General features: G+C 41.3%; 1 protein-coding gene across 2 annotated transcripts in view; it reads left to right on the top strand.

Annotated features, from left to right (window-relative positions):
• Positions 1-16,228, top strand: part of crppa (CDP-L-ribitol pyrophosphorylase A) — a 48,960-nt gene extending 32,732 nt beyond the window's left edge. For both annotated transcript variants that reach the window (XM_067600621.1, XM_067600623.1), the window contains exon 10: positions 14,792-16,228. In XM_067600621.1, coding sequence (XP_067456722.1) covers positions 14,792-14,896 — 105 coding nt within the window. In that variant the 3' untranslated portion in view covers positions 14,897-16,228. The remainder of the gene's footprint in view (positions 1-14,791) is intronic.
• Positions 16,229-16,970: the final 742 nt, after the last annotated feature.

Genomic DNA, 16,970 nt, shown 5'->3' on the forward strand with positions numbered 1-16,970 from the left:
TTGTACAATAAAATGACTGAGGTCTTTTTCACTGGCAACAACATTTGCTGGTGAAACAAAACAGAATGTGCAACCCATTTGAACTGTGACCACTGTTACTATATGTACAAATTGCTGAATGTACTAAGGCAAAAAAAACAAAAACAACTATGGACCCGTTTGAGTGTGGAACAGGGAGATTCTGCAAAGAAGCAAGACAGTAAAACTGAATCTTTTATGGAGACTTGCCAGTTCCAACCAAATTTCTTCTCAGTTTCTTTCAACTTTGAAAATGTGAACTGTAAAATATGACTAGATAATTGACATGTAGAGACAAGAGTATGTTTCAAGCAGTAGACATGTTGGGAAATACTGGTACTCTCTTGTCAGATCAGATGGAAACAGCTTAGTTTAGCATATAGCCTGGAAGCAGGAGGAAACAGTCATACTAGCTTCTCCAAAGTTAAAAAAAATACACTTACCAACACCTCTAAAGATCACTAATTAACACAATGTGCCTTATTTTTGTGATTCATACACAAAAAGAAAAGCAAAAACACCAACTTGTGGTTTTGGTGGGGAGTTACATACTTTAGCTAAGCTAAGCTAAACAAAGCTAATGGACTCCCGACTCCAGCTCTATATTTAACACACGCATATGAGAGTGGTATCAATCATTTCATCTAACTTCTGTTAGGAAATCGAATAAGCTATTTCCTAAAATGTTGAATCATTCCTTTCAACTGAAACCATTTGGTTAAGGTTTGGAAAGGATCGTGGTCATGATCGTAATGAAAAAGTCAAGTAGTTCAAAACCCCAAAAAACTGTCAGTCTGGGTTTGCTTCCTGACCACCACACACACACACACACACATAATGTTGCTCTGTATGAATGTCACACAGTTTCCTCCATTTGCGCTGAACTTTGCTACTGAACCTTGAATAGCTGCATATGAAGCTAATTTATAGGACCATACTACACAATTAAATTACAATTTGTGAGATTAGGCTTAAAGGGTGAAATCATCCCAGAGGGGTGACATCATATAATCACTACTTGGAAAAGTATATGAGATTGAAAAAATAAAAAAAAAGTATATAAATATCAGGCAGTGGGTAAATATTATGAGAACTGTGTTCAGTTTTCACCTGGCATCGGTGAGGCTTTTTGTCAGGGAGCGTCTTATGAAAGCTAAGAATAATATTTGTGCAGTCAGAATGGTTTAGTTTTCTGGGTTTAACTGCAAAGTTCAGAGTAGCATTGACTGAGATATGCTGCCAGTATACAACACTTGAATATGATAATCAGTTCTGCATGTCACTTGAGATATTTTTATAAATTAATATACAGTAAATGTTCCGAAGCAATACTTATCTTTATCTAAATTCTAATTGAAAGAAGCAATTTTCTGTTTATTGCCATCAATACAACAAAGTATGACATCAACACTGTGAGTATTTTCCACTTTTTTTTTTCATACAGGCCATTATTAAAGATAATCCGTCATAAACTCTTGGAATGATTTCATCTTCTCCTTTGTCATAACTGTTGTTTTCAACTGCACAACAGTTAGAAGAACAACCGTTGAGAACATTTAAGTGTCCCTTGCCTCTTATTATATATCACTCCGAGGAATTATTGGACGCACCCAGCACTTTGGAAGTACGGCCATTTGGCTAACTGAATTTTAACCTTTGACAGTTAAATTGCATGAGCACATGGAATTGTGTTGGTCCCAGGGAGGTTGGGAAAGTGATCCACCTCGTTGACCTTTCACTGATGTCTTTTTGGATAAAAAGTGGGTTTTCACAAATGAGGCCCGACTACGGTTTCATGTTATTCAAGAGTAACACCCAGCCACGGAGGCACAATGCATCCAGCAGCGTGTCGCCATGTGTGCCACTTCGTTTCGTCAAGAGGAGAGAGTGAAACGGAGTCATGAGACAATGAGAGCGGTCTTTCTGAAAGGATGTGTGATCAAAGCACTTCTCTAGAGTCCTTTTCCGTTTGTGTTGTTACGTCTCCGAAGATGCCCACAAGCCAAACATCAGGTGCAATAATGTGTGAAAACCTCAAACCAATCTAAAGACGTTGGCTGAGAATGCAAGGACACCGGATCCTCACAAACTGACACGATGTTGTGAAAATGGTGACGGTGTACACTATCAGTGCCGGCTGTGGCGATAGGAAGTGTCATTGGATCCCTCCTCGTACAGGGTCCTGGCGACTTGTCATCCCCTGAAAAGGGAGCTGTCACGGTGATATATGGGTGTTGTAATCCCCGCAGTGAGAGCCCTGATGTTTACCCAACCCCATATTTCCTCCTGCTCAAAGAGCACAGACCGGGAATCCTAAACCTGAGAAGAGATTAGCCAGCCAGGAAGAAAAGAGAAGGAGAGAAAGGAGAAGAGGGAGGGGAGGAGGGAGAAAGGGAGAGGACTCTATAGGTCTATTCTCCTCTACCTGTTCAGATCAGTCTCTGAAAGGCAGACAGGTGAAATCGTACACGACCCGGCGAAGCTCTTGCTGTGACACCCTCGGAGTTGTACCCTCGCCGGGGTCAAGGGAGATTGGGGACGACCGCCGTCCCTGCGGTTTCGGCACACTCCCGACTTTTCTCAGACTAAATCCAACTGTTGTCCTCTGCTGAATGAACAACCGGTCTTAATGGCGAGGAACGCTATAGCTTGAAAGTTCATCTCCACAAACAAGTTCTTTGTAGGGCCTCCTAGCAACCTGCGGATCCTTAGATAAATCGACGTGGTCGCGGGGTGAAAAATGGGACAGGAAAAAAGAAATCAACATTGATCCGCTAAACAAAATTTATATGCTTGTTTTTGACTTTTCTCTAGACTTTGCTCTTTTCTCGTGATATGTTGAGTTGTCGTGCCTCTTTTGGTGGTTACTCAAATGAGGTAGTCTGAGATGTTTTTGAAGGGAAAATCAGTCACTGCTCACAACTCATAGCCCTCTACCCGCAAGTAGACACTATTTCATTTTAAGAGGTCACAAGCCAAAAGAGTTGATTTTAAGAATCTAATTTTCTATGAACTTGAAGAGAACAAAAGTTTAGAACGTCATAAACAATCAGGTTTCACTGCAAAGTCCCATAACTAAAAAATCTGCTTCTTCAGTTAATGCTTTCAAAAGGAGTTACACACTGCCGGAGAATTTTCTAAATGACGCGCCAAGGGGAGATAATTTCTCCAGAGGTTTTTTGTTTCGCACTTTTTCTCACACTACATCTGTCAGGTGACATATGTAGCTTATCCCGTTTAGATCCAACAAGGCAGACAGGTGAAACCCAACACAAGCAACTGAAGTTCTTGCTGTGACACAATGTATTCGCACCCTGGCGGGGTCAAGGGAGATCGGGGATGGCTGCCGTCTCTGCTGTCTCAGCACACTCCCGACCTTTTCTCTGAGTGAATCCAACGATTGTTCTCCAATGAATAAGTGACTGGTGTTACATTTTCTGCGATGACAGAGCGTTGGAAGCTCTAATGTATTCTGTCTATCGCCATTCCAGTTTTTGAAAATGAGGAGTTATTACAAGACAGATTATGAGTCCAGGTCAATTGACAGCTAAAGAGAAATTTTAGAAAGGAGGGAAAAAATACTTTTTGTATTGAGTTGCTGTTTTAAAAATGACAGTGAACTGAACAAACTTTAGATCAGTTCATCAAAACATTGGAGAAAACGCCACAGATAAGAACTGGTGTGGCGTTTCAAAAAAGCTGTTTTCGGTTACCCCGACAACGTCTCTGGGTGGGCTGACAAATTTGGCGAGCCTTCCTGGTGGATCCACTTAACTTAGCACCGGAGTTAAAGCCCAATATCCACCCTGCCCATTCACACAGTGTTTCCCCTTGTTGTTTGACTAAGTACTTGTCTTTGCTCAGATGATTATGTCTTTAAACTTTATCTAATATCCCCCTGGAAATGTGGATGAGAGCACTTGGCTCCTCCGATGGAATCCTGACATCTCCATACAGACAGAAGCCCGGGGATCACTCCTCTCCTCGGTGATGTATTTGTAAAGTGTTAGGGTCAGAGCCCTGGGAGAGACTCGCACCGCCGCAACATGTGCAGGATATCAAGCTTGATCTTCCATGCCGAGAAAGCTCCAGATGTGTGTCGGTATGTGTGAAACTTGACCGCCGGAGTTTGGCTCAAGGAATTAGACATACCAAAGCGGTGTTTACTCAGCTTTGATTTCTTAGATTAAGAAGACCAGCAAGCACGCTGTTTGGGTTGATGTGACTCCTTGACTCGGGCTCTTACAGACAATTGGGAAAAGGACATTCCAAGAGAGAATTAGAGTTACAAACAGACGGTTTGCCCTTTATGGAGGATTAATTTAAGCCAGCTCTTCACAATTAGTTTGTAAACTCTCAATCACACAGAGTAAGGGCAAAACATACGTGTATGTTTGTTTTGCCACTTGGTTTTGTGCTGTTTCTGACCACCCACAGTAGTCCTGGTTTGAGTTTCCTTCCAGCTCTTGAGTTATGTCGTAGGAGAGCATGTCTCCGCGGGGATTATGCTCTCATTTAACAGGCCTCATCAAAGATTGTTTTTGTGGTGCTCACCGTCCTGCTCTGCTGGTGCTTTTATTTGCAGGGACCTCTCGGTACACATGCTTGTCTGGTTTGGTGTGGTGGAAAATAGCTGCGGAATAGCACATACTGCATTCAAACCAGGCAAAAATACCACCAGATGCCCCGAATGCTGGTAAAACTTATGCTAATGCTGGTAAATTTATCTGCTGCAGCAGTCGCTTTGGCAAATTGGGAAGCACTAAAAGGGCAAATACAGGGCACAAGGCAAAGAAATAAATATGTTAATAATGAGTTTAAATCTGAATTTTAATCCACATCTAGTAGTAGGCAATCCTACTGAGTAGCTGTTTATGTCCATGATTTCCTTTACAGAAATAGTAAGGCTTTGTATATGCAAAATTTAAATTGATTCAGAGTCATGACCAGAGTTATATGACCATTTTAATTTGTCATGTTGCTGTAGCTTGACCTATAAGCAGAATGCCATCACTCGATATGTGCATGTGCCTTCAAACTTTTAATTGCAATCCAACAATTTCATGGCAACAAGAATTTTGGAATTCACCAGAAATGTGTTTTCTATTGAATTTGTTGAAGATTGGATGAAAAGCTACAAACCAAAACATAAAATGGATCCAAATCCTCACCGTAACGTTAAGACACCTATCTCATGGGTTTAGATTTCATCGATTGACACCACCCCTGCAACATTACACGGATATATCATACTGATCTGGTTCTGTCCTGCTTTAATATTGGACTACGCACATACTACTATAACCAGAGTCACATCCTATTAACTTCTATTTCACCTTGTCTTAGTACTGATAGGACACTACTGGCGTGCAGTTGTGATGTTTTTTCAAATTCTTAACTGTTGTCATAATGATCAAAAATATCTACTAGAATCAGAAACTTAAAGGAGATAACATGAGTAGCCAATCACAGTTCTTGCACAAGTACTTACATTTTTGGGGGGGGCAAACGTCACCTGTGGTATAAGGTAAGGTTCGGAGCCTACACACATAGCAGCTGCAGCTACAGTGTAGCTACGGTATGCTGTAGTCACTTACCGCACAACCATAAATCATCATTTTGTTCCTGCGTTTTCCACGAAATTTGATAGAAAACTAAAAAAAAGGGGCTGAATCAGACTGAAAGCATAACTTTAGTAGAGGTTATGACCAACCAATTTGCTGGAAGTTGGAAGGTTCAGTCAACTGGTAAAGTGCAAACGGCTGGTGAGTTTATGGATTTGGGCCCCTGAAGCTAAAATCTTATTTCCTACTGTAATGGAAACCCCAATTGGAAGTTTGTAAAAATTATAAATAACCAGATTTCAAGGTAGAATTCTTGGAACTTAAATCTGGGCATGTATTTAAATGTCTTCAAATGAATCTCACAGTCCCGGGGTTTTCTCACAAAGTGTCATATGAAAATGATTTTCTTTAACAGTTTGTTAGCGGTCCCCTCTTGTTCTCACACTACATCTGTCAAACCACACAGCCGGCTTCATCCCCCTGATGTTTAGTCTGCGGTACACCGATATTTTGACAGCAGTACAAAAACACAGTGTTGCACCTATGTTTGTATGTTTGGCTTATGGCCTGTGATTACAATCTCATGCTTGTATTAAGGCTGGAAGTGAGGGCACTAAGCCTTGGCCAGGATGTGTGCTGCTGAAAACCCAGGTTGTAATAAATGTCTTGTTTTTTGATATTCTCCTGCACCTGCACCTGACCTCAGATGCTCTTCGGATTATAGACTGAATTTGGCTTCCTTGGTTTTGTGTAAGTGATAACGTGTGATAAGTAAATGAGGCATCTGTGGAGGATGTGTGTGTGTGTGTGTGTGTGCTTTTTGGGGCTCTCTAACCGCATGTGGGATTTGGTATGTCCCAGTTCATAAATCCTACCCATGCCTTCATGCTTTCATACCTCCTCGACTAAAGATCCATTGTTCTGCTCACTGTTTTGAGGTATGTCTGTCGGTGAGTCGAATTCAAACAAAGTTGTCTCTCACCGGGAGCTTGCTGAAAAAGTGTTCTCAACGAGGGGATCTAGTGGAAAGACAGACCCCTCAGTGTCCCATTCTACGCGGCTTTCGCCTTCTCTGAAGAGGGTACACACAGAGAGAGAAGGAAGTCGTACATTAGACGTGACTAACAAACTGCTATGTTTGCCCAATGGACGCCCCTAGACAGGATATTTTGGAAACCCGGTGTTGAAAGAGCTTTACCAGTGTACCATGAAAGAGTTGTGTGGAGGCAATTGTTCTCTCAATGGGGTCTGAAAAGCAGTTATCAATACAAAAGTTTGCTCTTTCTATGGCTGGAAAGACTGAGGGAAGTCACAGCCGCACCAAAGTAGGGTGGGATACAGACTTATTCATTTTCCTACATTACGATCCCTTTCAGATGAAGTGAGGCAGAGTGGGAACGACACGGGTATCTAAAATACAGACATTCAGGCAACGACACTAAATACCTCGGCTAAATTCAATAAAACACATTCCCTGGAGATGCTAAGTACGAAATAAAGCTTAGTCTCTGTCATCTCTGTCAACTTAAACTCTCAGTCTCTCAGCTTGGATCCACGCAGCTCTTTTATTTATGGCTGAACTTTCGGTTGAAGGGAAGTACAATTTTTAGGTATCTTCTCTTTATTTCTTTACTACTTTTCTTCCTTTATTCTGGCCTTGTATCCTTTCATCTTTCATATTTATATTTCTTTTCCGTCCATTTTCAACAGTTGTGGAAGCAAGAAGATCGAGCCAGAAATAAAGGAGTACTTGAGGTACTCTCTCTCACAATGAGTACTTTGAATATGTACAAAGAACATAACTAAGCACAGGTCTTATTTTGAGGATATTTTTCTTTCCTTCTTCTTTACATCATTCCTTCTGTATGTTCTCTCTTAATTTCTTCTTACTTCTTTCTTGAACTCACATGAAATCCCCCAAACTAGAAGGTTAAAGTAAAACTTAAACACTCTTCCTCACACTTTTACTTGTGATAAACTGAGGATATTTTGCTGCCACTTCTTGTTTACTTCTACTTTTTTTAATCCCAAGTACTTGCCTCAGTAGGTCAGTCATTAAAAACTCACCTATGTGCAACAGAACATTTATTTTAAATTCTAGTAGAGATAACAAAATTTCCAATATACCAAATATCTCAGGCTGAATTTTGGGGGAATGTGTATAAAGTGATGCAGAATGTTTCCATTTGATGAAACAGTGCAGCCATAAAAAACAGTTCTGAATATATTTAACTCACTGCAAACATCACATAGCTCCAATGATAAAGAATAAAAGGATTTTAAGGAGTTAAAAGGTTTTAAATACAGGCTTTTTACTTGTAATGGTGTATTTTCCCTCTGTGCTATTGCTGTTTTTACTACAGGAATTGAGTTCTTCTTCCACCTTTGATCATTATATCAGATGAGTCTCTGCTCGATCTGTGCGGCCCAACATTTGGGGCTCTAATCAGACTTTTGGACTGGCCAGTAATCTGACCTGTTATCCCCCCTTCTCTCCTCTCCGTTTAGCCCCTAGCTACTGCCTGTCTTCAATGATACACGGAGGGGAGGGAGGGCAGCAGGACCACAATACTCGCTCAGGGACGAGCTGTCAGAAGCCCTGAAACACTATCCTCTCTTAGACCAAAGCACTGGGTGTTTTTAGCAGTATTGTATCACTGGGATTCAATGTGCAGGTCATTTGGGGAGAATTTTTTTTTTTTTTTTTTTTTTTTTTTTTCTGCCTGAGAAATTACTTCATCTATTAAAGAGTAGAGGTCAGTCAGTGAAGTTCACATTGGGTTGTGGTTTTAACTTTTAAGACTCCCAGAGTGGAGAGTCCTGCCTGGCTTTTATGCTAGTCATGATGCTGCCCTCAAGTGGATGCTACAACCATTTGTACCTCATGTCACAGGGAAAAAATACAGTGACAGTAAAACGTTAGGATGATGAAAAGAGGCGATAAAAGCTTTTAAAATGTTCTTGGCCACTTTGGTTATGGTAGCTGGTGTGACTCTTACAACTCTTTCCAGTGCTCTTGGCTCGGGCCTCATGCCAAGATTTTCCATAAACTGTTTTTCAATTAGGACCCGGCGCTGTTGGCACTTCATGAAGGGAAGAGAAGTGGAAGCCCTCAGCAGCAGCAGCGGCAGCAGTCCTCAGGGCCGGGGATGTCGGGAGAATGACAGAGGCGGGCAAATGGTCACTGTTAAAGGTCCTAATTGCCTGAAACCTTTAAGTTTCAAAGCAGGCCCTTCTTGTGTGGCGGGAGTGCTGCCGGGCGCTCCTCTGAGACGGAAAGGTTGATTGCATCCATGGCATTTAAGAGTAGAGAGAGTTTTAGGATTGCTTATTGTGTGGTCCGCCGATGCTTCCCCCCCTCCCCGCCTCCCCGTCCTTCCCCGTTCCCCCTCTGCTGTGTGTTTCAAAGACCTGTCGCCTCACGGCTTGTCAAAATCCTCCCTTTTAAACGGTAAGCAAAAATAGAAGCTAATGATTGAAGTTCCATTCCATAAACTTGCGGTCGTAGTTTGGAATAACAAGGCTGTTTCATGTGTTTGTGCATTCATACACATGGGAGTGATTGGGAACATTTTGCTTTTAGTTAACTGGCCAGTCATATGATTATATATGGCATTGTTTATATATTAAAACAATGCTGTCACTTAATCTCGTAATATAACTTGTCTGTTGGAGGGGAATGGTGGTGTGCAAAGTAAAAATAAAAAACCGAAGTAACACCCCTAAAGTCCCCAGGACTCTCTCCATGTATGACTTCTGTCAAATGGTATTTTCCCCTTGATACCAGTTCCATATATTGTTTGCTGACAGTCTCTATTTTTAAAAGTAAAATCTGTCAAGAGAAACTATATAAATGCGATCGAGGCCACCAAGGGATTGGATGTGTCAGTAATCGATGTAGCAGAGGCTCGCTGGAAAAAAAGTGTTACGTTTTGAAATGTAAATGTGTCGCTTTGCCATTTAATATGGCATATGTTACTGGTGATAGTCCCTCCACTAATGTGAATAAATGATGATACTTTTGGCTGGGAAATCCTTTAAGTGAGGATTTGCGGCAGTTAATCATTATGAAGTGGAAAGTGAGGTTCCCTCACGTCTTATAACAGTAAAGTGAAACTCGTAAAAGCGGGGCCTTTTAAAATAAATTAAAATACCCTCCTGCTGACTGCACTTAAGACTTTGGCACATGAGATATTTCTGTCTTTGGAACATATTAAGATTAATTCCTTACTGTAAACAGGTGAGGAGCGCCTATTAGCTCAAATAGCTCCATCAATCAGACTAATTCGCTTGCGGTTTTTCATCTCAAAGGCTCAATTACGCCTTCGCTTCAGGTTTTATCACATTTCTGTCCAAATGCCCCACTTGAGCTCTGTTTGTCTCAGCACCGCCACGGTGAAAAAATATTCAGCCTCAGGCGCTCGCTAACTGGTTTCTCCATCTCCATATTCTGCTGGAAGAGACGCCGGGACAGAGACAGTGGAAAACTGTCTCAGTCAGTCAACGCTTGAGGACAGAGGCTCTGATGATGATGATGAAGATCTGGAGACATGCAAAAATCCCTTCGCAGGATCACGTGTCCCCAGTGTGAGCTTCTGTTCTGTCTTTCATAAGCGTGCATGTGTGTGTCCCAGCACATGTATTCCCTCTCATGGTTGTTTGCCCGTAACAATGAGCCAGTGAGCTGCTCATTAGCGAGCTGCTTTATTCATCCTGGATGGTCCTCAGTGGAAAGAGGAGACAAGAGCTGAACGGAGAACGCCGCCGCCGCCGCCGCCACCACCCTGCCAACGGCAGCGACGCCCGGGTCAGGAGAGGTACCCCGCTCTGGTCTGTCAGCTTAAGGGAATGAATTGCGGCTCTTCCCCTGAGCGGCAATCAATCAGTCCCTCACGCTCAAGTCATATAGATTTCAGCCTGAAAGCAGTTAGATATGCAAATGTATCCGAGGCCTCGGCGTTTGTTGTTGCTAAGTAATTCTACCCTTTTGTCGTGTTTTTTTTTCCCTCGACCACATTTGAAGTCTGAGTGGCAGTTGTGACTACTTAAAGCTGTGCCACGAGTCAATGAAGAGCTCAAGTCATATTTGTGTTCCACTGTGCAAGCAACTACTTGATTTAATAACGCTGCTTTATGAAGCATGATTCATATTTCAAAGGCCGTATATCTGGAGTGGAAATAATTCAGTGCCGGGGTTTAGACTGGCTTAAAAACTTTGATCCTCCTTGGTGATCTCGACTCGCTTTTTCTTATTTTTCTCGTGTGCAAACTTTAAGTGTTTTTTTTTTTTGTTCTGCCTATAAGCAAACAGACTTCTATAATGGAGTCATTAGCTGTGGTTTGATGGCTGTAGCTGTCTTCAATATGCCCAAGACACCCAGAGTTCTCGTGACTTTCCCAGGGTCCTCGTCAACTCACTTGGGTGGTAATCGTCCCGACGATCGTGCTCGTTGCATTTATCATCCCCACGGCCTTTTAGCTCCGCCAAACACATGTAACATCTCAAATACTTTCCGTGTGAAGACGTAATTGCCTTTAGATAACAGTCGGAGGAATGCTTTGATCTGATTGCTTATGGTGTAAACAATGAAAAAGATGCAATCAGATTTACTCGAACACTTTGATTTCGTGCTCGCGAGTTCCTGACTGATCATTGATGACCCTACGCGTATTCCTGGAGGATATGTGGACAACATTGTGCTATCAGCTGCGTCTTGTTGACTGCTTTCAGATGTACTGGCCCATCTCCTCATCGCCTCGTACGGGTGATTAAGCCACAGAACAATGACTTGGGTACATCATAAAAAAAAAAAAATCAGGAATTCCTCTTTTTTCTTTCCCCCCTTTCACTCCATTTCCTTTGATTCTTCAAAAGATCTGGCCAATTGTAAATTTAAAAGCATATTAAGAAAAGATTGTAGATGCTGACAGAGAACCCCTCTGGAGCTCATTCAAAGCTATCATATTTTGATTTCATCCTTTTTTTTTTTTTTTCATTCCCCCCTTGTTGCTTTAATCAATGAGAGGCTGGAGTCGCTGATCTGTGCTCCAGTGCCTCGTCCCCCTTCTTACCCCCCCCTCCCCATTCAGTCTGCTGGTGTGGAAAATCCATGTCATCTGACTCCCCCTGCGCTGGTTCTGATTAGGGAGAAGTGCTCCGGGAGTTCTGGATCCCGGGTCCCTCGCTCCCATTAACCACGGTCAGGCCCGATTCCACGCTCATCGCTCTCACACCTCGTCACATTCCCGTCCAATCTCCGCACACGCTGGGGCCGTTAGGAGCTGGCTGGTGGAGTGAGGCCATAAGATCGAGAGAGAGAGAGATAGAGAGAGAGAGAGAGAGAGAGGACAGCGATAGAAAACGTACTTTCAGCTCCAAATGTGTCAAACAGCTGACACATAGTTGTAACGCAAACCTGCATTCGGAGTTCAGATTTGAAGATATGCTAGACAGGATGTTCCAGATCACAAATCAAAGATATATTGTCATTTAATGGGATGTATTTTTAGATATTTTTATTTTCCTCTCCCTGCATGTTAAAAGCTTTGTGAAAAGTCTTATTTAAGCCTTCTTAAATGATTTTATTCACTCGGGTCTAACCTAGCTTTTGAGAGCTGGCTGATAAAACTGGTGATATATCCAGAGGAGAGAGTGACAGAGTGGCTGATGTGTGTTTTTTTTCTGCTGAGATAAAACAGTCACATTCAATCATATTTTAAAGTGGTTTATTACCACTTTTTTTTTTTTTAGGTTTAACCATTGTTTCCATTGGTAACATCATACTCACCGAGTTGATTGCTTAGTCAGGGGATTGTGGCGGTGGCTCTAAAAAAGAAGTCAGACTGGACAAGAAACACGAGCGGTCAGAGAATCACTGAGGTTTAAGACGAAGCCCCGGGTTAACCAAACATATTTTGAAGTAAAAACAAAGTTGAACAGTTTAAAAATTATGACCGAAATTGTCTGTTATAAACATCCATTACAGTTTATAGACCCACTTCATGGTTCAACTTTGACTTCTTGTACTTACCATAGTTGCGTGTGCAGTTTTCCTATGAAACGAGGGACTATTTAATCATTTTCAGTGCGCTCACTGTTGGATTCACCTCCAAATTGGTAGATAATTGGGCTGTTGTCTGAACAATAGTTAGTTTATTTGACTATTAGTGGTTTTAGCTAATACATTTACGTCCAATCAATCTCAGAAATATATTTGGTGAGTACAGTGTCATTATTACAGAGACTTAGAAATGATGCAACATTGCAAATACTTAAAAAAACAAAACAGGATACTAAACAGAGCTTTCACACCAAAAATGCAAGTTCAACATTGTGAAGAGACAGGCCATTATGATGATTTTGTCAACAGATTTCATCTGAATTGACCCTTTGACCCTAAATCCACTTACCTCCACGACATGCATCCAGTGGTTTTCTGGCGTTCACTTGAAGACGAAGCCACGACGGCAATAACATCACTGTTTGGTGCATTTTCCCCGGTGAATTCACAGAGTTGTGTAACTCTACTCCCACGTCTTACGGGAAGAAACGAAAAGAGGACGGGGATTCCGAGTTAGAGAATTGATCTTCTGATTATTTACATTTCAATTTTGCTTGTAGCATCCCGGTTAGCTGTTTTTCTTGGACTACATGCTGCTCTTCATTCTGCGTTCCACCTCGACCCAACTGTTCGCTGTTGCTCATTTAGCTTGAAACCGATGTAGCGTTGTATGTATTTGAATGCAATGTTGCATTGCATAAACTAAAATCTATCCCAGACCTCTTTTTTTTTTCTATTCTCGGTGGAATATATCCTTTTTTTGTGTTCTCAGTGGTATATACTGTAACTTTAAAGACTTCAAGATATGAAAATGTTTTTTATATTTTCTCCTTCGTGCATGCTGCTACATCAAAAGCGATGTCAGAAGCCTTATTAAAGTCCACGATCCATTTATGAAAAAGTCCAGGTAGAGCATGAAGCATAAATCTATGCGAGGAACAAGCTGGTGGTTAAAACAAAGTAAAGTTCCTTGAACTGCGTTGCCTTTGAAAGATGGAAAACAGGTCATTCTTAGGCCTCATCAAGAAACCTAAATCAAAGCAGGGAGTTGCTGCAGCCTAAGGAATGGAGTCAGGGGAGTGAAAACCATTAAAAGTGCATTGCACAGACGGTCTGCAAGGGGAGAAAAAAAAAAAAAAAGAAGAAAGAGATACAGAAGAGAGAAATCACAAAAGCAAAACAACCACAACAGTGAAGTTTAAAAAAAAAAAAAAAACACAGAAAGAGAGAATGTATGGTGCCCTTTTGTCTTACGTGTGGTTGAGCATAGATCTGTCCAATATCATGCACCATAAATCTCAAAGTAGGCCTTATTGGTTCACGAGCTTCAGAGGACTTAGCATTAACAATTTGTGAAAAAGAAAGCCTGAAAAAGTGCCTTAACTCTGTGGCATTTTTTTTTTTCTTTCCCCCTACTTTTGAAAATTGCTTCCGTCTGTTGATTGAACAAGCCATAAAATAACATGGAACTCACGAAAAAAAAAAATCCCTCCCTAAGAATTTGTGATTCTTACAATCAAATTAAACGTGGTGAAATTCAGATCGCCACACGGTGCGTGCTGTGTGTGTGTGTTTGACTTTATAGCTGACTCGCTGCAGGTGTTTGATGAGAACGTGAGAGTTTTCAGCATTCAGGATATGTTTTATAAGTGTCATTTCTATAGAAAGTGGCAGCTGTTGCTAAATTTGGAACTTCTCAGATGTCCTTTTTTACCGTTTGTGATGTTTGAGTAGCTCAGAGCAAAGGCAAACAATTGATGCTTCGAGTTCTTCCTAACAGGTCTGTTACTTACTTTTGTCATTAATACAAGTGGAACAACATGGTTTAACTTTGTTTCCCGCTGGTTTGAACTGGCCGCTAACTCTAACGGGATGCTGCTGGCAGTCCCATAAGCTGAAACACTTGTGCACAATCGTTTGGATGACTCAAACGGAGTCGTGACTACTGAGAGAAAAGATAAACGTGAACAAATGTGAATCTGCATGGGGACGTCTAAGTTTGTTACTGCAGGATCTCACTTATGTGAAGCCGATGAGCGAGGAGGCACGTTGCTATCGTGTCTGCCTGTAATTTTGCATCGTTTTAACAAATGACCTCGCTCTCTCTCCTCCTCCTCCTCCTCCTCCTTCTTCTTCTCTCTCTTTTAGGACACCGAGCGTTGGGAGAGGTCGGTGTCGAGGGTCGCTGAGATTACGTCAGCCTTGATCAGGGAAAGAAGCTCCGCCCTGGTGGGACAGCTTCTTCAGGCATGAAGGGGACGCCACACCAACAGAAAATCCCCACAGCGTTGCTCATGAACGCTACTCAGATCAAGTTTGTGCCTGCTGCTGCTGCTGCTGCTGACCAGGGAACACTATTTTTCCTGCTCCTAATCCATCTCATTATCAATAACAGCAAGGTTAAAGGGATACTCCTGAGATTTAACACTGCAAGAGACAGATTTATGCTTATGAGACAAAATGCAAGTAATTTCTTTCATCAAACCCTCTCCGACTGCTCCACAACCCACATCTTTCAAGCTCCACATCCCCCAGTTTGCAAGATCAACAGAACACTTTAAATAACTGTTTTCAAAGGCCGACCGTGACCACTAAATTGACTTTGACATGTGGTGTCCCTTTAATTATTACCTGCCAGCCATTTTTTATTGTGGCAGTGAAAGGTTAAGCTAGTCTTTACTCTAATAAACCGCAACTCAGAGGCAGTGTTATACATTAAAAAATATGTTTGCTTGATAAATTGTGGCTGTTGTTTTCTGGGTTGAATCTGTGGTTAATAAAAGAGAAAGTTGCTTCTCTTCACCAGAATAGTTGGAAAGACCTCCCAGTATCTGCAGTCATGTAATAAACAGGGATTTATATGGGATGATAAAAGTGAAAAATAATTTACACATCAAAAATATGTTGACTGAACGTATTCCAAAGCTGCTGCATGTGATTTTTGTTTGTTTGTTTGTTTGTTTTTACATCAAATTAGTACTGCAGTGTTTTTCAGACATGAAAGGCCTGCAGTTATGTGTTGGATCTGAATCTTTCTCTCTCTCTGGCGACTCCTTGTGGTTGCATAAATAAAGACACTGTAGCAGAAAGAACTGAACACTACAAGAAGCACATACAGTGAATTTCACCTGAATTATCTACATTTTCTACAATTTATGGGAATCATTTGAAAGATTATAAAATCATGTAAAAATTCTTTACCTTAAAATGACTCAAGAGACTAAAACAGGAAGTTGTGTTGTTGTTAATAACTGGTGAAAGACATCACTTCCAGTAGATTAGTCCTCTTCAGTACAGCACAATTTGACAGACAGCTGGCCAAATAGTATAGTACCCTCTCCCCAACACCCCCCAATACTCCCCAAATTGAATGAGGTGTGACGTACTAAACATCAACAAGTCAAGTGAGTGATGGAGGAGAGTTTGGGCATTAATGTTATGACAGTTAGACTCATGGCCTTGTCTTTACTACTGGAAAATGCAGTTGACTGAAACACAAATAAGACTGAACTTATATTTTTTGTACTACACTGAAACTGCTTATTTAAACAATAAATGTGACATAATAAAGATGTTTTTTTCATATTCTGTTGTACCTGTGCTCATTTGAGAAAATATTTAAGTTTAATTCTGATATCATAAACATCTGTTCAACAGGTGCTCAGTGTCTTGCTCATGGGCTCAGCTGCCCATCTCTTCTACTGTCTTCTACCTTACATTCAGATATGTCAGAAGAAACCTGCTTCTAAACGTTCTGTTTTCAGATAAAAGGTGATTGAAGTGCTTTAAAGCTTAGATGCAGGTCTGTTTATCTGTCTGCGACCTCATGCATCAGTGGAGCCTTTAATGATGGAGCTTAGTACAGAAGAGTCTCCTGTTTCCTGCAGTGAACCGGCTCTAATACCACCAGGCCCTGCGGCACCTGTACTGTGCAGAGGCCAAACATGGGGGAGAGAAAGTTATGACGTCTTCCAGGTGGACCTGTGACATTCAAATACATATATACATCACTACAGACTGTTTCTTCATTTTTAATGTGTCTTTCTGGAATCTTCCAGTCCAGTTATGCCTCATCTTGCCTCTATTTGCCCTCAGTTAGTCTCCCTCTCTTGGAGAATACCTGACCACTCACCTGTCTGCAGTAGTGGAAGAAGCAAAAGTAGCAATATCACAATGTTAAAGTACTCAATTAGTACTTACTTTTCCTTAAGTTAAAGTCCTACATTCAAAATCTGAAGTATTGTCAGCAAAATGTACTTTAAGTATCAAAAGTAAAAAATACTCATTATGCAAAATAGCCCAATTTAGAGTGTTATATTTATCATAC

Source organism: Thunnus thynnus, chromosome 10 (assembly GCF_963924715.1).
Source record: "Thunnus thynnus chromosome 10, fThuThy2.1, whole genome shotgun sequence".
NCBI classification, from domain to species: Eukaryota; Metazoa; Chordata; class Actinopteri; order Scombriformes; family Scombridae; genus Thunnus; species Thunnus thynnus.